This window comes from Leucopleurus acutus (assembly GCF_964270905.1).
Source record: "Leucopleurus acutus genome assembly, chromosome: 3".
Lineage (NCBI taxonomy): Eukaryota > Metazoa > Chordata > Mammalia > Artiodactyla > Delphinidae > Leucopleurus > Leucopleurus acutus.
This window is the reverse complement of record NC_139145.1, coordinates 111,737,847-111,765,456: the sequence shown is the minus strand read 5'-3', so window position 1 is coordinate 111,765,456 and position 27,610 is coordinate 111,737,847. Positions and strand designations below refer to the sequence as shown.

The window sequence follows — 27,610 nt, the reverse complement described above, 5'->3', positions numbered from 1 at the left end:
CTATTTTCCTTTTCTGCTTCATTTTTCTTTCTAGTCCTTATCACAATCTAACATATCATATATTTTAAAATAATTATTTATTTTGTTTACTGACTGTCTCCCATAGTGGACTCTACATTGGATGTGGGTAAGGATTTCTCTTTAGCTTGTTTACTGTAGTAACTCTAGCACAGGGTGGTGGGAGGGGGCCATAAATATTTGTTGCTGAATGTCATCAGCAGTCTGAGCCAGTGGTTCTCAAATTTTAGCTTGTAAGACTCATCTGTTAAAAATAAAAAACAAACAACAAAAACCAAAGGATTTCCAGTGCCATTACCCCACCACCAAGAATCCTGATATACTGGGAGGCAGATGACCCCCGGGACTCTTGACAATAGTACAAGAATACACTTGGAGAAACACTGTTCTTGGTCTTTACCCTTTGGATTTCTTACAGGCCATCTAGTGGTGACCATCTTCATAAAGAATAGGAGTGGGTAAATTATGGCTCATGGCTAAATGTGGTCCACCACTTGTTTTTGTAAATAATGTTTTACTGGAATAGCCATGCTCTTTAGTGCACACAGTGTCTATGGCTGCCTTTATACTACAACAACAGAGTTGAGTAGCGTGACCTCAAAGCCTTCAAATCCTAAAATATTTACTATCTGGCTTTTTACAGAAAAAGTCTGTTGACCTCTGATATAGATAGAAGATAAATTATTCCAGAACACGACCTAGTGATAAGCTATTTTTATTTATATATATATATTTATATATATATATATATATATATATATTTTTTAATGGTGTTTTCTTTTTCTTTTTGGCTGCACGGCATGGCATGCGGGATCTCAGTTCCCCTACCAGGGATTGAACCCGTGCTTAACCACTGGACCACCAAGGAAGTCTGATAAGCTATTTTTCAAAAAGCTGAAGGTATCCTTATGTATACTTAAGGCAAATCTATCCGACCTATATAGGAAATTTGCAGTATATTTACTATTTGATTTATATTTAATAATCCATTCCTTACCTCTAATTCCCCAAAGAATGGTGCCCGTTTTTGTTTCTGTAACCAACGTTAAACAAAAAACTAAGATTGTGTTATAAATTGCCTTTGGATATTTGCTATACATTTTTTTGTTTCCCAAGGACCTATAATAAAAATAGAGGCATTCTGGGAAGAATTTTCAAAAATAAGATATTGGTCTAGGATGGCCAAGTTAACTTTTTCATAAATACCCATTTTGATAAATAAACATCAAAAGTAAGGTTTCTAACAGGAAACTATTTCATTCCCTTCTAACTGAAAAACCCAAGTAAAGAGTCTAAACCCCTGACACCCTCTTCTTTGCTTGTTGTCCATCTAGTCACCGCTATAGGGTCTTCAGTTGTTTGAAACTGCGATTTAAAAAAAAACTTACTTAGTTACTCAAGCTGAGCAGTTTTAATTTGTTCTAATAGTTGAGGCCAGAAAAACTATTACCACAACTGCAGGAAAGCATTATCAAAGCCAGTAGCTGTCAGGCACCTTTATTTTTTTAGGTTGCTTTTATCTTTATACTAGAGAAAGACTTGTTCTGTTCTCAATATTCAGAATCTTTGTTCTTTAAAGATTCAAAATTACATTTTTAAGAAAATTAAACTTCAGTTTTATTTATTGAACTTTGACAAATAAGCAACCTTCCCCACCTCTACTCTCCAAATCCTGGTGTATTTAATTCTGAGAAATACTATTTTTAATGTGTGAATTTTAAACTATATATATTAATAATGTTAAATGTTATAGTTCAGTAAGTCAATTCAACTTGAGATATTCAGTATTCCACTTATTCAAATTAAGAAATGATGTACTTACTAATCTTTTGGTTTGTTATCTGAGGTCAAAGACGGTATCTACAACTTCTGGGGAGAAGAAAAGGGAGTTTCTCCTGGCTTAGAGTATTTCCTAATACTAACTTCTGAAACAGACATGATCAGGAGGGATAAGAGGAAAGGCATACCATTGGGAGAGAAGACAATTTAAAGATTAATAATAGAAGGAAACTGAGAAGGAATGGAGACTATTTAACTACTATATCTATAAATAATAGGGTAAAACAGGTGCTACTGATAATAAAAGGTTGTTTTGTGAAAGTCTGAATAGGAAGAGGAGTACGCTTAGTTATGAAGGTATCTTCAAAATGTAGGACTTATGTCCAAAAATAAATCAAATAAATATCTACCTCCAGAAACATTTAACCAGGGCTTGTAAAAACGTTTCTTCTTGTCTTTTTCCTTTTCAGTTTCAAGTGTTAGATTAAATAATTGTTTTTCTCCTTTTTGATTCTCTTTCTTTTAAAATATCAAGAATATTATATTACCCTGAGCTTTGTTTTTGTCTTTGGTGCTTTATGAATGTCTTTTATATTGAGTTTTTCTAGTCAATAAGTGTACCATGGAGAAAAGGGGAGATTTCTTTGTATTTTTGTTGTTGTTGTTGTTCTTATTACATTATTACTGTGTCAAAGCATTAGGTCAGCTTGCTACAGTGCAGTCTTGCTAAAAATAGAACCTTTGGAAAATATACCCAAACAAGTAGAGACAGCAGCAAACCACCACTAGATGGCAAAACCGCTTTACCATTGCTAACATTCTGCCTGTAGAAAGAATGTGACTTAGGAAACTGCTGCAACATATTTCCCACCATATCAGAGTTTTGATCAATTCGGATTTTAAAATATGGATGGCCACTCTAGTCTGAAACTAAATTACTTGGTATACTTTATCTTCAACAAGTATTTATAATCTTATTCATGTCAAAGCCTTACATTTACAATCCGTCATCAATGTATTATTAGTTTTCAACAGTTCTCAGTAAAGAAGACAGATCCAGTGACTAAGAATACAGCAAATGTATTAAGATAAAAATCAAAACACAATATAATACATGGTAAAAATGAACAAAAGGCTATACAGAATTCAAAATTAAATATTTACAAGTATATCCCACATTAGTTATATACACAAAGATATCTACATTAGACCTATTAAAAAGATTACATTGTGTTTTTATATAAAAGTTATAGATGTGTTTGATTAGAGTGATAAAAACAAGATATGGTTTTCTTAGAAGTTTTCTTGTGGTAAAGAGCAGAAAGAAGGAAAAAATAAAGTATTTTTTTCACTCCCCTCAGATTTTTTTTGGTTGAAATAAGAAATGCCCATTTCTTTAACGTAGTTTAAGTTATATTAAATTCACAAGAGAAGATTTCTTACTACTCAAATCTAGAAAATTATAAAGCAACAGAGTTAATAGTCTATTTTTTAAAAAAATGCAAATGAATGAGAACTTTGTTTTATAAGTGCATTTTACTAAACTATTTTGATTATTATACATAAGTGTGAAGAAAATCTAATTGGTTCAAGGATTAATGCTGCCTATTCGATAAAACTACAGGAATCAATTTTTGCCTGACTTTTAGTAAGAATGCTATGAGAATGAATATAGAGCAGGTTGATGCTTTTAATGCATAATTCAAATTTCTTAGCATACAATGAAACTTCTGAATAATACTCTAGCATAGGGACAGGAGAGTCAGAGTATAGACTTAGTTCTGAGGACCTATTAGGTGTATTCACACCACACCACAGTACTGTATTTTCTTCCACCAAAACTGCCAAACTCTAGTTAGGTCAAAGCCCACTTCTACTAAAGGGACACCTCCTTTTGCATGTCCAACTATTCCCCTTGATTTTACTTAATTTGATCTCCTACTCAACAGTAGAAGCACTCCCATTTCAATTAAAAAAGGTCAAGGTTTAAGTCTGAACCATGCTGATATCTGTCACAAATAGATGTGACGGATATCAACATGGTTGACAGATGCTAATCTAGAGACCGTCTTCCAGGATGGACTTATTAAATGTATGGGGTATTAATCGTAACTATTTATTTTGGAGTTTGAGTTAATTGCTATTATTCAAATGCAGTTGTTATGAATTCACAAATTTAGAGTTTGTAATAATTCCACTTGGTAATATATGTAAGTCTATACTTATAATGGAAAAGAGGGGGCTTGTTCTGCAGTGTAAACAGGGATAAAACGAGAATGTTTGTCTATTTAGGAGAATGTTTTCAATGTACTTCTTATGGTAGGATCACACAGTGAGTAGAGCTCAGAACTGGTGAAGCTGGTGAAGCTTTATGTGTTAATTAAAATTCTTCTTGCTTTACTTTCCTTTATTCATTAAATTCTAATAGGCTCAGTCTTTTCCTGGTCTAGTCCCATCCAGCCATCCCCAAATAAGAACGGGGATTCAAAACTATTTTCATACTCTGGATAATTCTTGGACATCACTATCTCTATGGAACTGGATTAGAAACTGGCGTTTGGACTTGAATTATGATTGTCATGGTGCTATTTCTATTTATAGAAGGTAGCTGCTCTTCATTAATAACAAGCATTGTGGTCAGAATCATGATGAAGGATAGGAAACCGATATTGATATTTAGGAAACATTTGAGTACCCTGATCTCATTGTGACAGGTACCAAAGGTAACATACTATTTCTTTTTCAAAAGTTTGATGACTTGAGCTTTCCAATATTTCTGAGAGGCATTTCTAGGGAGACTGGCCATACTTAAGCCTACTGAATAGGGGAAACAAGTATTTAAAAGATTAGCTGGAATGGTCACCCTGGATAAAAAGGAATGACATTTAATCATGCTCAAACGTATCTAAAACTTTTTCTACCCGCTATCTTTCCTAACTTAGATTAAGACATGAAAATTTTCCAGGGGCCTTAAGTAGGAACCTCAGAGTCATGCTTCATTCCTCCAACTCTTTCCCTTCTACCCCTAACTTGGTTAATCAACTAAGGCCTATCAAACATACTAGGCATAGCTTCTTCCTCCCCAGTCCTGCTGCCACTGTTCTTAAGTAGGTCCACAGAGTCTCTTTCTTGAGCTACTGTCACAGCCAACCAGCTGACAGTCTGCACCAGTCTCTTTAATGGGTTCTGTTGTTTTTGCTCTTCTTTCAAGGGTCAGTGTTTTTCGAGTCCAGGTGTATACCCCTTTACTCTCTCATTCTGTACTTTCCCCCTGGACAATCGATCTACGCCTGTGGATTCAGGTCCTTGATATGATGACAATCCTGCAATTTTTATCTCTAGCCTAGATCACTGTCTTAGGCTTCAAACCTGTATGTTCATCAGCCTAAGGGATATCTCTAATTGGAGGTCCCACAGGAACCTCTTCATCTGTCCTACCTCAAACCTACTCCTCATTTTGTGGTCCCTGTCATCAAATCTCACCTAGATTACTGTAATAGCCTCCTAAATAGTCTCCCTACTTTCAAACCTGTCCCTCTGCAATCCACGCTACACCCTATAACTGGAGTGATTTTTCTATAAACGCAAATATGAACATGCCTCTTTCCTGCTTAAAGTCCTTCAATAGCTTATTACTGCCCTTAAGATCAAGTTCAAACTCAACTAACCTACAAGGCTCCTCAAGGTTACTCTGGAGCCTCATCACCAGCCATTCTCCCGTTAGCTAATTAAGCTCTGATTTTTGGGAATTATTTGGCCTCTCTCCTTTCTTGTCTGGGTCTTCATAAATTTTTTTCCCTCTTCCTGGAATATTCTTTCCATATCTCTCTGCTTCCTTTGCCTAATTCATCTTTAGATGCCAATTTGGATTTTATTTACTTTTTTTCCCCCCCAACTTTCTGGTTATTAGCATAGTCTCAACTGGAATTCATGCCTGTTATTTTCTCTTTTTATTTTTTTAAAAATTTATTTTATTTATTTATTTTTGGCTGCATTGGATCTTCGCTGCTGTGCACGGGCTTTCTCTCGTTGCAGCGAGCCAGGGTTACTCTTCCTTGAGTTGCGCGGGATTCTCATTGCAGTGGCCTCTCTTGTTGAGGAGCACAGGCTCTAGGTGCGCAGGCTCAGCAGTTGTGGCATGGTGGGCTCAGTAGTTGTGGCTTGTGGGCTCAGTAGTTGTGGTTCGTGGGCTCTGGAGCATAGGCTCAGTAGTTGTGGTGCACGGGCTTCGTTGCTCCATGGCACGTGGGTTCTTCCCGGACCAGGGATTGAACCCGTGTCCCCTGCATTGGCAGGCGGATTCTTAACCACTGTGCCACCAGGGAAGCCCTATTTACAGTTTTGACAATATTTTTCTGACAATGACTCTCCCAAGATTGGGTTTGGTGGCCTTCTGCTGTGCTCTAAAAACACGCACTACTCATTTAATATAGCCATTTTCTTTCTAAATTCTAATTGCCTTCTCTCTCTCTCTCATTCACCACAGTGTAAGTTTTTTAACGGCAGGGATTTTGTATACAACTATATCATAGGTGCCTAAAAAAGCCTAAATCTATAGTTTGAATTCAGGTCACTGCCCTTCTTAAAGATGTCTGACAGTTCCTACATGCCTACTGAATAAAGACTCAAGTTCTTAACATGGCATATAAGGCCCTTCTCAAGATGCTACAGCTTATCTTCCAATTTCATTTCCAGGAATTCCTGCTTGCCCTCCCCTCTACTTTCCATTCAGATTACCCTGAATGCCTCTGCACAGGTCGTTCTGATGCTTCCACACTTTTGCTTATACTTTTCCCACTTTCTGGAATATCATTCCTCTGCTTGTTGTCTTCTTGGAAAACTTTTTTCAAACCACTCTTAGCTCCAGTTCAGGCAGACTTTATAGCTCTCTCTTCTAGGTCAACACAGAACTTTACTCTGTTACAGCACATATCTTGCTGTATTACAGTTATTTATTTTTAATAATGACTCGCTGGCTAGACAGTGAGCTTCAGGAAGGTACGTATTATACACACTCATTTTTATATGCCTACCACAGTGCCTGGCATCTAGTAGTAGTCAAGTGTTTATCTAATTGGATTAAAACAGAAGTTAATTCTCTTTCAACTACTCTTATCAAGATTCAGGCAGAAGGCAGGTAAGGGAAGAATGGTTCATTCTACAAAATGTAAAAATGAAAATGTATAGGTTTATACATCTTTGCTTAACCCTAGGAAGAATTTGGCTTCCTTCCCAACCCACTGCCTCTTTTTTAAAGTGCCACTTAGAGAGCTTCTGCTAGCTCTTGTAAGTAGATAAACTCTTCTGATTTACTCCCTAACTCCAATCTATCCTTAGTAAGAGAAATAAGAGCATGAGGAAAAAATATAAAATGAGCTAGAAATATTTTATGAGTAACGATCAACTATGAACTTTAAAAGGTAAAGTCAATGGCAGAAGTTCAGAAAGCCTTGCCTTGAATCCCTGTCCTGTGACTTTCTGACTTTGTGCAAACTGCTTATCATGCTTTGGTTTTTTCATCTGTGCAATGGTAATGATGATAATACTTACTTTACCCCTAGGTTATTGTGAGGATTAAGAGTTTATACACATGAAATATTTAGAACAAAGCATGGCATACAGTAAGCAGTTACTAAGTGTTAGCTATTATTATTATTATCTTAAACAGTGATTGTTTAATTAATAACCAAGAGTTATAATATGTTCCTAGATTTTAAGAAAGGGGCCTCAAGACAGAATGTGAGCTCTAAGACTTTTGAATATTAATATACAGTAGCCAGACAAATAGCATATCCTAAAGGACTTTACATTTCAGACTTAGTACTAGGTTCTAATTATGACTTTTTTTATTCAATTGCTGTACTGTGGAAAATTACTTATAATTTTATTTCTCCATTTTCACATTTATAAAGTACATTGATCTACACTGAAATGATGGTATGTATTAATTAACAAATGATTATCAAGGACTTTGAAAATATAAAACACTAAAGTGACAAATTAGTTTATAAGTACCTGATGTAATTCATTAACAATATAGCATATAACATTAATTCCTGTAATGCCTTCCAACTGCAGTTCTTAACTCCTAAATTCTTCCTAATTTTCTCAAAGGGTGTTATAAAATTAACTATGGAGTTAAAAAAAAATAAACTTCAGAATCTGTGTAGCTTTGGGTTAAAAAACTGTCAGATTTAAATGTGGATGCCATAGGGCTTCCCTGGTGGCGCAGTGGTTGAGAGTCCGCCTGCCGATGCAGGGGACATGGGTTCGTGCCCCGGTCCGGGAGGATCCCACATGCCGTGGAGCGGCTGGGCCCGTGGGCCATGGCTGCTGAGCCTGCGCGTCTGGAGCCTGTGCTCCGCAACGGGAGAGGCCGCAGCAGTGAGAGGCCCGCGTACCGCAAAAAAAAAAAAAAAAAAAAATATGGATGCCATAAAATTGATGTAATTCTAAAATCATTATCATCTTTTGCTAAAATAAATGTGCTTGTTGCAAATTTAAAATACTAACATATGTATTTTAAAATCTGATTTTATAAATGTTATATAATGATATTGATAAAAATTCCAGTTTAAAAGCCACAAAGATGATTCTCAAAATATTTTGTTATAGCCTATAATTTTGATAAATGAATAGGTTATGACTTAGCCATAATGTGAAAGTACAGCCAAATCTTGATTATCTTTAGTCTGTGGAGATATGGATGGCTTAGATAGTTAAAATCCATATATCATTCCAAAACCTCATCCATTAGCCTTTTCTCCCACCAAATCTTCACCACAGTTAGCTTAGCTAATTTGCATTTTAGCTACCTTTCTTTCTTACTTGCACAGTGAAATGGTAAAATATACGAATAAAAATTTGACAATAAAGAAAATATTGGAAGGAAGGGCTAATCTACATACAAGATAACCGGTCTCTGAATAATCAAGAGTTGGCTGCACAGCATTATGTTTACCTTAAGGATTAAAATAGCCTCATTCTCCTTCATATATTTCAATAAAATCGAACAGGAGTTCCTATGCCTTAACATTCCTAGTCAGAGTTTCTCTGAGTACCTGAAAGAACCCTGGTGGTACAGGACCTACTGGCATGCCATCTCCTGGGGGAATGTTTCCTAGCACTGGACTGGGAGCTGCTGCAGCACTCTGCAAAGAATAAAGGAGAAACAAACCTATATCATTACAGAGAAGGCACAGAACAAAAGACTGATGATAATAGACTGTAGGAAGGGAAGCTTTTCATTCCTGGGAACAAATATTGGTAATTTCCCCCACTCCAGAGGTAAACTAAGATGTAGCAGTTAGTTTAGGATATGACTAAGTTATTTGGTTTAAACAGGTCTCTTTAAACTTTTTGAAATCACAGAACTTTAATAAGATAGTATATTTGAGTAAAATATAAAAGGCAAATAAAATGATAAAGTGATAGAAGTTTAAGTAAATGCTTTATTTTAAGGCACAGCCTTCTGAAATGGCAACATCAACAACAAATAGATAAATATTTAAGTAACAAGTTTGAAAATGGTGGTTGTAGGAGTTGGAAAAAAGAACTCTGTTTAGATTATGCTTTTCTCTGTCATAAATAAGTATAATTACTTCTCTGTCTATAGGTGGCAACACGCACATTATTCACTTTCTGATATACTATAATTGGTAGCCAAAATATAATTGATAGCAAAAAACAGGGTGGTGAGGATGAAAAAGTAATTAGGAGATTGAATAAGAGAAAGGAATTAGATTTGGAGAGATTAGTCTCAGATAAACAGATTATGAAAAAATCAGATTGAAAAATTCAAAGTCTACTTTACTTGCAAATTATTTCATGGAATCCTACAGCTTCATGAAATAGGAATATGAAAAACTTTGGGATAGGCTCTTTGTAGTCAAGTCAAGGTTTTAGATTTAACTCTTACATAGAGCAGTAATACATACAACTATTTTACAACCATGGATTTCATCCCTCAATCTCGTTAGACACATTACAAATACTAAGAACAGCCAAGAAGGGAGCAGAAATATGCTGAAGACAGGTCAGTATGAATTCAACAGTTCTGTTATGAAAAGAACTCAAAACAAATCCTGGATCTAGTGTATTTGTTGTACTTTTCTCACTTGTAGATCAGTTTATTCATTCATGAATTAATATTCCATTAGAAGATATAATATCTCAGTATATTTGTAGCATATATTTCCCGATATGTAAATTGATAAAAATACTAAAACATGTTTATTCTATAGTAGTGGAAGTTATTATCACTGAAAGCCAATGATTTTAGTATTTCCTGAGGAAACCTAGATTTAAATGTGGTTATCTAAAATGTTGGTTACCTATGAATGCCAACATTCTAAACTTCTGATAAAGCATAGAAGTATAAAAGGAGAAATAATATTTCTTAGATATTAAGATGAAACATCAATCTATCATCCCATTTTAAGCAAAAACATGCAATTTCATTCAGTGTACATTAATTGAATACCTACCATTTGTCAGATGGCTCTATTTTGCGTTATAATATCAACACTCACGTTTTTAAAAAATGAAAGGCAAACTGTTTTTCATTTTAATTAAACTTGCATAAAATTTTAATACACAATGTTAGAGTAAGAGAAAAAGTTACCACCAAACATTTATCTTCTTTTAGTTTAAATGTATATGGTTACAGGCAGATCTAGGAAGAAAGATTTGATCTACATCCTTTGACAGTCAATTATTTTAATGGGGAAGTTGCTCTTAGTACTGAAAGCTAGACATAGGATGTCACTATTGTTCTAATTAATTGCAGAATAGAAACTTGTTTTTGCAATACAAAAGACTTACATAAAAAGAGACAAGTTTGTAAAACACACTCACCTATGCTTTTATAGAAATGTATACTACAATGTTGAGCAGGTTTACAAAAACAAAACAGAATTCAGTGAATTGCTGCACCTCCTTAGTGTTGTTCACAGATGCTATTTCTCCTGCAATTCTTGTTGCCTGGCAAGTATAGCTACATGATTTCTAGTATAGAGCACGATGCTTTAGTTTTCTGGTGTAATAGTAATTTCTAGGCTTGGCCTAAGGACACAAATTGAAGTGAACAGAATACTAGTAATTATCCAGTTTATTTACCCAATACAAAGCACTGGTATAGAGCACTGCAGTCCAAACTTCACTTTGTGGATCACATTTTTGAGCTAAATTATCCATCCATTCTTCCGGGATTTATTGACAAGGGATAATTCCCTCCTTTATTGTACTGTGTGGACTCAAGCTTAGAGTACCATTTGGTACACCATGTTGATCAATAACAAATACTAGTCTGATAATAAACACTGAAGAGTTACACTAAATGGTACTCTAAGTTTTGTAAAAGAGCATATTTCTCAAACTGCCTAACTTGCTCATTTATATACGGTAGCAATAATAAATAATACATGCTTTGAAACTGTAAGCTAAATAAGAATCAAGTTTTGGGGATCAGAGCTTGATGTAGATGGGAGAAGTACCACATTTCTTGGGTTTCGTTGCTGGAATTTCTGAGACTTGTCTCAAGTTTACTTCCAGCTCATGAGACAAATTTATCTCATGACTTGAGGATCCACAGAAAGTTGTTGCTGGCTCTAACTCATAAAGTATGTATAATATTATTCTGGGGGTTTGTGACTGAATTAAAAAAGGAGAGCAAATAATTTAATTATACTAAGAACTACTACAAAGCATTAGTTTTGCTGGATTTGTGTGAATTCCCATTAGAATACCATGGAAAATCCTTTATATATAATATATCCACAATTATTTAGGGTTGACTTTTTATATTCTCTCTCTTGTAAAAAAGAAAGACATATAAATAATATGGCTGTAAAATACTTCTAACTAAACTGAATACATAAGACTTTGGAGCAATGTAAAAATATTAATTATCATTAAAAGTATTTTTTCTTTTTACTAGTTTACTTTGTATGCTTTTAACATATACTTTCACATATGTATTTTCTAACTGCTCTTAAATCATTTACTTTGTCAAGTGACTTGAATTTCAAGGTTTTTTGGAAGTGAAAACTTTACTTTTAAAATATTTTCCCAAATCACTAATATAATTTTTACGTGCTTTTTATAAATACAATATATTAAATTTGGTGTTTTCAAATGAACTAAATTATGGAACAATTATTTGCTTTTCCAGGGATATATTAAAATGAACTTTAAAGAGTCACCAGGAAATCTTTCTTCATGTTGCTATATACTTGTCTTTGTTTAAGTCTCCTCTCTTGGACTTTCTGTTTTTATATCTTTCTACCTATAAGAAGGCACAAGTCAATCTGTGCCCCTTCCTCTCTGTGTTATTTATTTTCCCTTGTATATATGGCCAGCACCATTTCCCATTTTGCCCCTTCTCTTAAATGCTATTATATAATTGAATTTTAATAATAACTTTTATTCTCTAATTCCCTATTTCTGAATTTAAAGAACAGAGATGTATACTGTTATTTTATATTTTCCTTCTTAAATAAAAATCTGAAATAAAAGCTAGAAGAGTTCTTATTTTGACCTTAGTTATTATCACTAGTGGCCTCTGGTAGAAAAAAAAAGTTGTATATACTTCTGTAAGGAGGTTTCAAAACAATAGGCATAAAATAAAATTTTGCTTAAAAATAAAATTAAGATGCAATTGATTAAAACATAATTAGCATTTATCAAGATTCTACACATTAAATAACTAACGGTTTTAGTTACTAAGGATGGTGCAGAACAAGCTGCCTAACTATACACTGGGGAATCAAGATAATAAAGTCTGCATTTGGTGGAAAAGGAAAAAATACCTTAAGTATATGTAAAATTGTGAAGGTAATAACAGAGGAACTAAAATAGTGATATCCTTATTAGAAATTGGAAGGAGGATTAAAGGTAAGAGTAGGTAGGAAGAGACCAGGCAGAGAATTATTTGTCTTTACTATTAACACACTTATACTATTTTTAAGTCAGATATAAGTATTTTTTGAGAAACATTTAAAATGGTCATACAGTAGACTCCCTTATCTGTGGAGATAGATTCCAAGACCTCTAATGGATGCATGAAATTGCAATAGTACTGAACTCTATATATATTGTTTTTTCCTATACATACATAACTATGATAAAGTTTAATTTATAAATTAGGTACAGTAAGAGATTAACAATAACTAATAATAAAATAGAACGATTATAACAATATACTGTGATAAAAGTTATGTGAATGTGTTCTCTCTCCTTAATCAACTTCCTCACCTCTGCCAGAAATGCGGCAGCAGCTTCTTCAGCAGCCTTTCTAGTAATTTTTATATTTTCTGATCTACACCTATTCCTGCATCTGTGTAACCATCCCTTACTAGCAGTAAATGGCTTGGTGTCACTTGTTTCAGAGGATCTCTTGCTGAAGTCTCTGTAGAGGCTTGATATGCTTTCTGGCCCAACACAATGCTGTCAATCAGAACACGTTTTCTGTTCATGTCTCCCACCCACAAATTTTAATGCCTTTCCTACCTTAACTAGTGCTTAGCATGCACTGTGGGCATGACTTTTGCAGTCTGAGGTGTGAAAACTAGCACAGATTTCTTTTTCCTTTGTCACAATTTCACGGATAGAAGACTCCTTCTTACCATAGATCTTAGCAACCTCAGCATACGATTGCTTTTCTTTCCTTATTAAGTTGAGAACTTTCACCTTTTCACTTAAAGGAAGCCCTTTTCAGCTTCTCTTTGCCATATCTGAATTGCCTGCATCAGTACTGTTGTGCTTTGGGGCCATTGTTAAGTAAAATAAGGGTGACTTGAACACAAGCACTGTGATACCACTACACTGTATCTGATAACCCAGACGGCTGCTAAGTGACTAATGGGTGGGTCAAGCTGGACAAAGGGATGATTCACGTCCCAGGCAGGATGTAGCAGGACATAGTGAGACTTCATCATGCGACTCAGAATGGTCCACATTTTAAAACTTATGAATTGTTTATTTCTGGAATCTTCCATTTAATTTTTTTCAAAACTTGGTTGACTGTGAGTAACTAAAACTGCAGAAATCAAAACCGTGGTTAATCAGGGCCCTGTAGTAGGTTTCCTGTCTTCACAATTTTAATGCAGAGCACAGTTAAATATTTTAGCTGTTGGTTGAAGACATGTTCTTTATTATACTAAGAAATATTTCTATGCCTAGTATTTTAAAAACAATTTTCAAAGATCAGGAATAATAAAAGAGACTTTGCCTTTTCATATTTGATGGGTATTATTTGGTTTTCTTTTTTTTTTTTTTTTTTTGCGGTACGTGGGCCTCTCACTGCTGCGGCCTCTCCCATTGCAGAGCACAGGCTCCAGACACGCAGGCTCAGCGGCCATGGCTCATGGGCCCAGCTGCTCCGTGGCACGTGGGATCTTCCCGGACCGGGGCACGAACCCGTGTTCCCTGCATCGTCAGGCGGACTCTCAACCACTGAGCCACCAGGGAAGCCCCTGGTTTTCTTTGGGCAAAGACACTTTGCCTTTTCATATTTGATTGGTACCACTTGGTTTTTCTTTTGGGATATAAGTAATTATATATTGATTGTTTTCTTAAACCATCATTGTATTTATGAGATAAGTCACGCTTGATCATCATGGATGATCCTTTTAATAGGCTAATGAATTATATTAGCTAATATTTTATTTAGGATCTTTACATCTATATTCTAAATGAGACAGGTTTAGAAAATTCCTTGCTGGATTATTCAAATTTAAGCATTAGGATAATTAATAAGCATTATTCTACCTTCTCAAAATGGACTGGATTGTAAACTCTTTTATAATGCCCTGAAGAAATTTACATAATATGGTGTTTATCTACTTTGTAAAGTTAAAATATATGCAGCGGGTAAAACTGCCTGAATACAAAGGCAATTTTGGAAGTAATTATGGCCATTATTCTTTTTATATTTTCTACTTCTATTTACTTCAATTCTGTTCACTTATTTTTTTCCCAGAAAACTTTATTTCATTGAGATTTTTAGTTTTATTCATATACACACCACTTTCATATGCTTAAAAAGGTCCTCTGTAGCAGCTGTGAGAGACTGCCAATAGACCACAAACCTCTGTTTCCCTCTTCTTTTATGGTAATAGAACTGTAGCCAGAGACCTGGCAGCCCAGCTACACTACATTGCTCAGTCTCCCTTGCTCTCACCAAGAATTAGGCTCTTACTAATGTGAGCCGAAGAGGTATGCACCACTTCTAGACTGCCTCCTACTTTTTAACTGGAGATCTAATTTCTGTCATGCCTACAAAACCAATGTCCTGAACAATGGCAGAGCACCCACTAGCCTTAGTCTCTGGATGACTTGTGGAGCACAGCCTGCCCACCTGCCCTGGACTGCCTTACTGAACTGCTGGCACTAGACAGATGATGACTTGTTTTCTCTCTCCTAAATTGAATTAGTGTTCTCATCATTATCTTTGCCAGTAATTGTTCTATTAGTTACCTTTCTTTTTCTGTTTAATTAATATGTTTTCTTCTTTAAAAAATTATCTCTATTTTCCTTTTTTGTAAAAAAGGTTTTGTTCATTTTCAAAATTCTTAATAGATTAGTAACTAATTTATTTTCTTTTTTTTAAATATAAAGAATATAAAACTGTAAATTTTGCTCTGAATTTACCTTTGATTGCATTTGCAAGGTTTGATGGTAGTGTTCATGATTTTTTTCCTAAATCATCCAATAGTATAATTTCGATTTCCCAAAGAGGTACTGTATATAACTGGAAACCAAAATTATACTGATTAGATGATTTAGAAAAAAACGAGAACACCAATATCAAACCTTGTAGATTTAACCAAAGATATACTTTAATTTACAAATGGTTGGAGGTTTTATTTTCCTTTTTAATTTCTAGCTTTCCCAATTGTGTCCAGGTAAGATATACTATACAACTTCTGTATTTAGGAATTTGTTGAATAATTTTTTGTGGTCTAATCAATGACCAATTTTCATAATTTCCCAGGGATATTTAATAAAATATCCATGTTCCTGCTCTACATTTTTATCCATTTGCATAATATCTTTATATTATCTCTAATTTTTTGTCCCCTTGCTCTTTCAAATATATATAATACCCTATTATTGTTGCTTGTCCATTTCTCCTTTCTTTTTCATGTTTAATAATCACTGCCTTGAATCTATTTTGCCCAAAATTGACATTGCAAACTCAGCTTTTTTGTGTGTTCATATATCAAATCATCTCCCGTCCATTTATTTTTAAACTTTATGCTGTATTTTATCTACCTGTTTCACTTGTTAGCAGAAAAGCACTCTCATATGCATCTAATGAGATGTCCTTTAAAATTAGAAAAAAGAAACTTTTTTTTATCTTAAGCTTTAAAGGTACCAACGTTAAGACAAACAATATCGTTTATGTTTCTTTATGAAAAATGAAGTTAGCTTTCTCTTCCTATTCTACATCTCCCTCTTCCATTTCCTAACCCTTATTATAAACATCTGGAGTTTTAGGCATAAACTTTTGTTTTCATCGTCTCTGCTTTCAGTAATAATTTTTGACCTCTACATTCAGTTTTATAATTATACTTTCAGTATCAAAAACAACTCCAATTTTGTCTAGTTTTTTTCCCCTATCAGTTTAAAACAATAACATAACTGTGCTACTCACGAGTTTTAATTTTTATATACTTCTTAGTTGGCTAGAGGATGTATGAATATCATTTTTGAAATCCTTATATGTGCAAATGTCTTTTTTTGACTCTCATCAAAACTATAGACACCACCATTGTCTGGTATTTACTGTTCCAGAGAAGTCTGATGCCATCCTGATTTTTGTTCCTTGGGGTGTAATCTGTTTCTCTTCTAAAGATTTGAAGAATGTTTTCTTGATATTTATAATTCCCAAATCTTTCTATTCCATTTCTAGGTACTGATCTTTAAATTTCTTGCTTAGAGTGAGATGGACCTTTTCAATGATCATACGTAGGTTATTTTTTTCTAATGCTAGAAAGTTGGGGGGAAATCTTTTCAGTTAATAGATGTAAAGCAAAGATCTGGCAAACCTTAAAGGGTCATTCTTTGCAAATGTTTTTAGCAACTAAGTAAATAGTTATGATATTATTGATAACTTGGGAAATATGCTTAGGAATCTTGATAGGACAGGATTTTAATAGGTTATTAGTGGCATGGGAACCTGGTTGGTACACTTGTAGAAAGCACACTTCATGTATATATCATGTGCTATAAAAAAATTAATAAATTTTAACTAAGTAATCCTTCTGTTCAGACACTATCCAAATATAAATCCTGAACTATGCGAAAAACAGTATGCATAAAATATGTTCACTGTCATATATTTATAGTAAGAAATATTCGAGATAACCCCCAAATTCAGCAATAATATAATATTTCTATAAATTGTAGCACATATAAAACATATATGTGTCTAAACATGATAGAACATGTTTCAACTATTAAAAATTATAGTTACAGGTGGAATTGTTTGGGAAACATAGGAGTTTATTTATGATATAGTGCTATGTAAAACATGCCAAATATAGAATTGGGTGTATGATTATAATTACGGAAATGGTAAAAAATAATCTACCAAAGATGGTGGGTGGATACATAAAATTAACTGTTAGAATGATATAACTGATTGATTTTTTAATAAAACATTCACACACTTTCTGAAGTTTCATATTTCTAATATAAATAAAAATTATTATAGATTAAAAATACACACTGCCAGTTTTGTCAATAGCTATAAAACAAGACCAAATGCTAACTTAAGACAAACCTAATCCCTAAAATTTAAGGTTAAATAAAATGCAAGTATTTCTAACTTAAAAAAAGAACTCTTATTTTAATAAGACATGAAACATTTTAATTTTCAGACCATGAAGAACCAGTTATTCTGTTTTGGAAAGTTAGATCCTAGAAGTAATCTAAAAATCACTTTCATTAATCCTGGGCATTTATTAGCATTGTCTTCACAAGTTCATTTTTAGAGCCAGAGCCACATGCTTCTACCCTAGCCCACTCCACTCAGTCACCCTCTTAGAGTCCGGAGAATCAGCATCACTGACTATTGTGTACTTTTTAGGCTTGTTTTAGAAATATTTTATATGTGCTTTCACAAAAACAATTATCCAGAGTATAGTATTCAACCCTTTAGGCTTCCAAAACAGGGACAGACCCAGAAAGAGCATTAAAAACAAAATTAAAAGTAGCCCCTGAGCGCCTAGAAACATAAAGTGTAAAAGAGTTGATCTAAGTATTACAGCTTGATGTTTGCCATGCAGAAGAAAAAGAGTGCTTTGATTGGCTGGTAAATTCTACAAAATGTTAACTTTTTCATATGAAAGCCAAGAAGCGTGGGAAATATGACAGGCAGCAGAAGCGAAGCAGCTACAGGTGCTAAAAAATGTTTTAAATGCAAGAGAAATGCAAAAAGACCCTGATAAACAGTGATTATTTCATTCCTAAAGAATACTTTAGCAGGCAGCCTTTAATTTAGTTGTTAATTTTCAAAACAGCAGTTTCATGGTTTAGATTCCCTGAATTCTCTACTCAGCTTTAATCAGAAAAGGTAGATTATAAGAAAAAGGGCTAACAAATTGGTAGATTTAGTTAGGTGAGGGGTATTTGGTGTTCATTGTACTATTTTTAAACTCTCCTATAGGTTTGAAAATTTTCAAAATAACATGTAGAAAAAAATATAATTGAAATAAGCTAATGAAATTAGGCTCCAATCTGCAGTAATGTAGAGAAAAATTCAGCTTAAACAAGTGCTAAGACTGTACTTCCCAAGATGAATTTAGGGACTCTGCACTACCACATGAACTCTTCTCCACCTCCGTATTTTCAATAAATTAAATTTAAAAAGAAAGAAAGAAAGAAAAAGGGCTGATATAAAGAATTTGCTCTGGGACAATTAAGTTCTAGGTGATATCTTCACTTCTGTACATGCATCCCAAATATTAGGTACCTACTATGTTCTAAGATGCACAGATTCATTCTGATCACAAAGAATTTTGAAGCTAGTGCAATTACTCCTCAAAATTATGAGTTACTAAGGAAACTCATATAAATAGCATATAAAATTTTCTGTTTAAAAATGAAACAAAATGGGGATATTTAAGACACCATTTTTAGCATTCATATAAATTCAGGGATCAAGAAGCACTTACTGTCTTCATATGAATTTCAGAGGTTGGGCAAATTGTTATTACAGCATTAAGCCTACATTATGGCCACAAAGTCAAACTATAGGCCTATCTGTGAGCTTTTCCATTAAACACCCTCTCCCCACCCCAATCCACAAACTAACATTTTAGTCAAACATTTAATAAAAATAACCTTAAACAGTATTTCATAACACCATAGTTTAAAGGAAAAACAAGGAAAAGTTGTTAGAAATACTGGTGTTGTTACCCTCTTTCACAAGTTTTTAACAGTTATAGATTCTGGTCATTGCCCTACTTTTTCCTTTTTGACCTCAAAGATGGAAGCCTTTGTCTCTTTTCTACACTATTGATTCAGTATAAAAATCCCTAAGCTTCTAGTTGTTTGGGGTCTAGATATTCTTATTGGTAAGAGAAACTGGATAATCAGAATCATCCCTTGGCAAAAAATTGTTTTCCTCTGTGGTAGGCAGAACAGCCCCCCAAAGATATCCATGCCCTAATCCCTGGAGCCTGTGAATGTGGTGGTCTCTAGAATCTGAGAGCAGCCTCTGGCCGACTCCTACAACCACAAGGAACTGAATTCTACCAGCAACCTACATAAGTCTGAAAGTGGATTCTTCTCAGAGCCTTCTAGGAAGAACCCAGCAGGCCCAGACCTTGATTTCAGCCTGGTGAGACCTAGAGGAGAGAAAACAGCTTAGTCAACCCAGACTTCTGACCTACAGAACTGTGAGATAATAAACTTTTAAGCTGCTAAATTTGTGGCAGTTTGTTAAGTTAGCAATAGAAAACTAATACACCCCTCCCCCAAAATTACTATTTCATTTTGAAGAACATTTTCCATGGGGCATCTAGAAACTAGGGAACTCTATGTGTCCTTAGAGGTTAGTGTACTTGCCCTGTTGCACAGTGCTTGTTTGCAAATACTATGATTTTGATTAAATCAACTGTCCTTCTGATTAAAAATAAACAAAAGTATCTCCCAGGTTGAACAAAGCTTACTTTTGTGGTATTCTTGGTCTCACAGATCTCACAAAATTTCCCTTCCACAGTTAAGAGTAGGGAAGCATAGTGAGAAGAATGGCACACGAAGCGTCTTTTCTTCAGCTACAACTACCTGCCGGGACTCTAACTCTGCCTTCTTCTTATCCACAAAGGAATAACTCCTTAACTATTAACTGAAGGCTCCACCAATCCCATCTAGATTCCAGCCAAGCTAGCTCCTAGGATAGGGAGAATACAAAGAGAACTGAAACCATAGTTTAGGATTCACCATCATGTCAACTTTTCTAATGGTCCCTGACCCAGTACACTGATTTAAAGAAACTAGGATCCAGCTTCAATCCTTGTACCAGAAAAAGGTCCATTTCTTACTTCCTTTTGCTGGGCTTTCAGTCCCAGTTCCCATCTAATTAGCATCTCATTGCCTTAGAAACAAGAGGAAAACATTCTATTGAGTTCTTTCCTCATATTAATTCTGAGGGAGTACATTCTGCCACTGGACTTCCATTTCCACAGTCGAGTCATCAGTATTTGCAGTTGGATTCCCTTGACACCAACAGTTCATCCATCTAAATCTCTACTCGTTATTTCTTGCCATGCCCCCTCCCCTACCCCCATGCGTAGCTTTTTGCACCTGCAGAATATTCCCATTACTCATTCTCTAGTATCCTAATGATGACCATTTGCACATATCTAAGCCTGTTACCTCCTATCAGTCTCTAAGACCTCCAAGGCACATCTACTAACCTGTCCTGATCTCCTCTCAATGGTCTGCTGTACACCCTCTCTCAATTGTTTCCTCTGTCATCTTACAATGGCTTTGTCTTAGAATCCAAGGCACGCTTATTCTGATTGCATGACCAAAGAAACTCTATTTAAGAAGTTCTTTTTTAAAACTTTGTCATAGAACAAATTACAGTCATGGAAGTATAGCTCTGTATCAATAGCAAGAATCATTGTAATTTTTGTTTGTGTATTTAATTTTTCCAGGGAGAAGATAACCATTATATACTCATCTTTTAAAAAGTCACATCCCTTATGAGTCAGTTAAAAAGTTTACACAAAAAAGGCACACCTTCTCTGAAATATCTTTTTCTCTTTTGTAATTTACAGCTTCTATAGGAAGAAATTTAAAGTCAGTAATTCTGAGTTTTTTCCTTTAACAGCATTGTTAGCATGGACCTGAAACAATATACACCTAATACAACAAATTTCTAAATGTTCTTAAATTTTACCTAGAATGAACAGTTCAAATACGCTTAAGCAGAAATTTTAATAGGTGTAAAAAAAGGAAATTTAAATTATTTCACTACATCACAATATTTTAGGATGATTTCCATACAAAGATTAATTTTTAAAGCTTCAACATTTATCTCATATCCTCAAAAGTTGTTACTATGAATAAAAAGAGAACTTGAAAGTAACTTGAACAGAAATATTGTTTAGTTTTAAAAGGTGTTAGTTACTGTTTTCTTGAAAGTGGCATAACAGATGGATTATAAAAGTCACAAAATGAAAATAATAATAAGATAATAAATGAAAATATTTGTTTATATTGCCTCCAAACTAGAAACAGGGGCTAAGCCACTGAACCAGTTTTCTAAATCTTTATTAATATAAAGTATAACTTGGCTTAATTCTGCCACTGGGTTTGGAGGTATTTAATTGCGGCCACAGGCAAAACAACATGTTAGCACGTATAAACATAAGGGTTAAGGGATACCTGCAAAGGGTGCTTTTATATCTGTGTAATGTTTTGGTAGGGAGATAATCTAAAAAATACCTATCAAAGATTCTAAAAATAGTACCTATAGGGCTTCCCTGGTGGCGCAGCAGTTGAGAGTCCGCCTGCCGATGCAGGGGACACGGGTTTGTGCCCCGGTCCGGGAGGATCCCACATGCCGCGGAGCGGCTGGGCCCGTGAGCCATGGCTGCTGAGCCTGCAGGTCCGGAGCCTGTGCTCCGCAACGGGAGAGGTCACAACAGTGAGGGGCCCGCGTACCGCAAAAAAAAAAAAAAAAGTACCTATATACAGTTAATTAGACTAAAAAATGAGAAATTCAGCAAATAACTGGTACTTTCTACTAAAACAGGGAAACAAAGGTAAAGAAAATCATGCTAAAGATTTGCTTTAATTTAAAAAGTAAATCTCATGGGACAGTGGTTAAGATACATTTGGCCAAACTTGATCTACCATTTTTTTTAACCTTCAACTGCAATGCTCTACAGTAATCACTGATGTTCACTGATATAAAATATGTAAGATATTTAGTTATCAGAAAAGGATGGTTAAGTACAGTTTCAACATAAAGAGCTAGTGTGACTTCTTTTAAAAATAAAAATACGAAATCTTACATTACAAAGTGGTAGTAGGCTCTAGAGTATGCCAACACCCCTCAAAACATCTGAAATTCCTTTTAGGGAACTGTGTGCCTTCAGACACTGTACCACATTCTTTTGGATACTCTCAAGATAAGAAATTTTTATCCTTAAACAAGATAAAATTTGCTTTTTGGAAGCAGGCAAAATTCATTTGGTATAATGTTTTGTAAATAGTGGTTAATAAGGATTAAAAAATTTGAATTAAAAATTTTTAATAGCCCTTCCACATAAAATGGCTTTGAATTCAATTGCAAAAATTTGAAGTGTTTAAAGTGATGACATGATTGAGACGTTTTAGGTTTATTTATATTTTTTAAATCAATTTTTTGACCTCATAATTTTCCCTCATTAGTGCACTTGTTATCCAACAAATATTTGTGCCCACTACATGTCTGATACTATACCAAGTAGACCTTGTTCTTGTTCCTAGGAGCTTATGATCTTAGAGGGGGAAACAGACAATTACACACATATTTATTTACCAGAGTGATAAATGCTAGAAAAAGAAAGGAGGAGATGTACTTTAGAGGATTATAGAACATTTCCTAGAAGTAAAATTTAAGCAGAGAGCTGAAGAAAGTGTTGGTGATCAAGGGGCAAAAAAGAGAACGAAGTGAGAGAGTGGCATGGACTTATATACAATACCAAATGTAAAATACATAGCTAGTGGGAAGCAGCCGCATAGGACAGGGAGATCAGCTCGGTGCTTTGTGACCACCTAGAGGGGTGGGATAGGGAGGGTGGGAGAGAGATGCAAGAGGGACGGGATATGGGGATATATGTCTATGTATAGCTGATTCACTTTGTTATAAAGCAGAAACTAACACATCATTGTAAAGCAATTATACTCCAATAAAGATGTTAAAAAAAAAAGTGAGGCGGGAGAATTAAATTATTACAAACTAAAAGAATTAAAAAGTAAAGACCTTAGGGTGGGCAGGGTAGTGACAGAGTATAAGAAATATTAAGGAAGGTCAGTGTGGCTGAATCAGTGATTCCAGTGTGTGGTATGAGAGATGAATTTAACTTTATCATAGGACCAATACAAAGTCAACAAAGTGTTTTGAGAAAGAAGCACATGATCGTCAGATCTACTGTTTTAAATAGGTAACTCTGATAGCTCCCTTGAGAAAATGAAATAGAGGGGGCAAGAGAAGATTCCTTCTGAAGTAGCATAGCGATATGTTGAGGTGTTTGGGCAGCAGTGGAGAAGAAATGTGAATGGATTCAAAATGTTTTAGGGCTTCCCTGGTGGCTCAGTGGTTGGGAGTCCGCCTGCCGATTCAGGGGACACGGGTTCATGCCTGGTCCGGGAAGATCCCACATGCTGCGGAGCGGCTGGGCCCGTGAGCCATGGCCGCTGAGCATGCGCGTCCGGAGCCTGTGCTCCGCAATGGGAGAGGACACAACAGTGAGAGGCCCGCGTACGGCAAAAAAAAAAAAAAAAAGTTTTAAGGTAAAAAAGTGTCAGGATTGATGAAGGCCAACAGAACAGGAGTAAGGAAGTAGGACGTGTCATGGATGACCCAGATTTCTGGCATAAGCATCGCTAGGATGTAATGAGATAGGTAGCATTGGATGTGCATCAGATTTGGAGGGAAGAGTGCAAGGAGGGGAGGGGAGAAGCATCCGTTCAATTTAGAACGTGTAAGATATTCAGCAAGAACATTTATTTACTAACAACTGGGCCCTTAGGGAGTACTTCCAAAAAGGAAATTCCACACCCCCTAACTACTTTAACAATCTTACTGACCTTGAATTTTAAACCCACTTATTTTCATTTAAGTCCTTCTTTTCCATTTTTCTTACATCACAGAGAAAACAACTGACCACTACCTTAGGCATGTACTTATAGCAATATATACCTTCATTAGCAAATGATGAATAAGAATTTATGGTTTCTGTAACTCTTGCATAAATTCTCTTGTAGTACCAACCATATTACATTGAGATTTTCTCTGTTCAGTGTGAAAATACTTAGCCCTATATGGTCAGACCTATTTTCCTCTCTTGTATACTCAGCGCTGAGCTGTGCCTGGAGTGTGGTCAGTAAAAAATGGCTGAACTGAATCCATGCTATTATGATGACATGCTTTGTTCTGGCTAAAGTAAGTGTTATGTCATTTACAGAATTAATAAATATCTTAAATCGAAACTAGTCCATGTTCTTTTATGTCAAGCAAGCATATCAAGTTCCTGGAAGACAAGTTGACAGAAGTCAATGTAGCTGGTACTTGCTTTGCTATTTTCTAAATAGGCTTGGACAGTTTTAAAGGACACTGAAGTGAAATAAATTATACAATCTTCATGTTAGCATTCATGTAGGTGATGAACATGAATCAATGGTGCTATTACATGGGAAATGTCAACTTATTTTTAGCATCATTTCATCTGAATAGTAATTTGACTACTGTAAGATGACCACATAATTCATTTTCAAGATCAAGTTCTAATATATGGTTGCCAATCACATATCGCCATTAAGTTAACTTCATTTTAAACACCATTTTGAAAATGGATCCATAAAATAACCATTTATTTCATTGTGAAATCACTATTGGTGATTACTCAGCTAGATAAGACTAGATGTTTTGTCTAAAAATAAAAAGCATCAGTAGATAAAAAGAGGGTCTAAAGAATAAAAGGAATGATTTACAAGCAAGTTATAATGATCCTTAATGCATCTAGCAGTATATTTTTAAAATACATATAGCAAAACAGGATTACAAAATTACAAATCCATCATCACAGTGAGAGATTGAGACCTCTCAGAAACTGATATATTTAAACAAACTAAAACTTAGATTTGACCATAATTAACAAGCTTGATTTAATGGACATTTATAAGACCCAGCGCCCACAGATAGAAAATATATCTTTTTCCCAAACACTCTTAGAATATTCATAAAAAATTGATCATAAACTAGGCCACAAAGAGGCATAAAAAAGCCAAGAATATATATGATATAGATTATATTCTTTGAACACAATGCAATAAAATTTGAAATAAAACTTATTATTCCACACTGTATACTTTTAGAAACTGAAAATACATACTTCTAAATATATAAAATCACAATGGAAAATTGTTTAGATTTGAACTACAAAAGCCCTCCATATCAAAACTTGTAAGGTATAGTTAAAGCAGTACTTAGAGAAAGTTCATAGCTTAAATATATATATTAGGTGATGGGAAAGGGTATAGAAATATTAGATGTTTTAGATTTATCACTGCACAGTAATAAATATAGGGAACTTATTTTTGCTCCATTTGAAATTTACAAACATATTTATTATGTTTCTTTTTTTTGTGTGTGTGTACGGTACGCGAGCCTCTCACTGTTGCGGCCTCTCGCGTTGCGGAACACAGGCTCCGGATGCGCAGGCTCAGTGGCCATGGCTCATGGGCCTAGCCGCTCCGCGGCATGTGGCATCTTCCTGAACCGGGGCACGAACCCGTGTCCCCTGCATCGGCAGGCGGACTCTCAACCACTGCGCCACCAGGGAAGCCCATATTATGTTTCTATTTTAGACTTGGTACTTGAAAGATGTAGTTGAGTAAAGTGGAATGTAAGATTCTATTCTTAAGCTTATTTGTAGAAAAGAAAAAGTAAGAAATAATTATTTAATAGTGTAAGGTAATGCATATAATCAAGTATAATATGTAATGGTAAAAACATAGCTATGGGGTAAAACCAACTATATTGTGTGCATTCTAACCCCCGAAATTGCATTGAAGTGGAAAGTAAAGAGAGATATAAGGAAACAAATACCATTCAGGTTGGGGAAGAAGTTTTCATAAACTGTATTGTATTTCATTGACTTGGCAAAATATTACATATTGCTTATATGTTTGTGAGAAACATGGGTATTCATACCTAAGTTGAGGTACCACCACCTATCCCCCACACACTAACTCCCTGATGCAGCTCTGATAAGGTGATCCCCAGAGAAGTCTCAGTCCTTTTTGCAATATCCAGGAGACCAGTATCTCACCAAAGGCACAGGTAATTCAGAACACAGCTTATTATAAGTGCTATAGGAACTCACATTAAAAGGAAAACAACCAACCACTGGATTAACTTCACGGAAGATAATCATGGTTAAGCTGGATCTTGAAGGAAAGTTAATTGATAGAAAGGAATAAAAGTAAATAAATAAAAATTCAGCCCAGAATAAGAACATGGAAAAATGCACAAAGGAAGCAATGAACTACAGAGAAACTACAGAAGATAGGAAATTAGTCCCTCCCTGGTAATCAGGGGAAAAAGGAGTTGTATATATGAGCTAGGACCAGTTGCTGGGAATTCTGGGAAATATATCAAGATATATTTGATTTAATGAGTAACAGAGAGTTATTATATGTCTCAAAGATATGAAGCAACTCAGTAACATGATGATAGTGATTTTTCTTTGGCAGTAAAAAGAGGAAAGAAGAACGAGTTAAAACTGAAAGCAGTGACACCAGTATTTAAAATAATCCAGGTTTTGGGACTTCCCTGGTGGCGCATTAATTAAGAATCTGCCTGCCAATGCAGGGGACATGGTTTTGAGCCCTGGTCTGGGAAGATGCCACATGCTGCGGAGCAACTAAGTCCATGTGCCACAACTACTGAGCCTGTGCTCTAGAGCCCGTGAGCCACAACTACTCAAACCTGAGCACCTAGAGCCCATGCTCCATGACAAGAGAAGCCCCCGCTTGCCGCAACTAGAGAAAGCCTGCGCGCAGCAATGAAGACCCAACACAGCCAAAAAAATAAATAAATTTATAAAAAAATAAAATTATCCAGGTTTTCAGTTGGAAAAGTGGATGGCAGAAATGGTGATACAAAGGAATGAACACAGAAGAGAAGGCAGGAGAGAAACAATCAATTCAGGTTTCAGACAATATAGTACTATGGTTAAAAAAACAAAACAGAAGAACATGGATCCTGTGTGACACTGGTCAGTTACTGAAACTCTCAGAGCAATGGTTCTTACTTCAGAAAAAGTGCATAATAATAGTACCTATCATATAGATTTGTTGGAGGAATAATGAGTTAATGCATATAAAGCAGTTAAAATGATACCTGGCACAAAGTAAGGGATCAGTAAATATTAGCTATTGTTTCTCTCATTATTTATTTCTAGTTTGAGTTGATATACAAGTAGAGGTGTTTGAGAGTCCAGTGGGAAAACACACAACTGTAACATGGATGAAAGAACAAAGCTGGATAAATATCTTTGGTATTTTTCCCATCCTCATTCCATTG

General features: G+C 35.0%; 1 protein-coding gene across 3 annotated transcripts in view; it reads right to left on the bottom strand.

Annotated features, from left to right (window-relative positions):
* SSBP2 (single stranded DNA binding protein 2) overlaps positions 1–27,610 on the bottom strand; it is a gene marked incomplete at its 3' end in the record, with an annotated part of 295,732 nt that overhangs the window by 78,110 nt on the left and 190,012 nt on the right. For all 3 annotated transcript variants that reach the window (XM_082837009.1, XM_082837010.1, XM_082837008.1), the window contains exon 5: positions 8,859–8,948. In XM_082837009.1, coding sequence (XP_082693135.1) covers positions 8,859–8,948 — 90 coding nt within the window. The remainder of the gene's footprint in view (positions 1–8,858; positions 8,949–27,610) is intronic.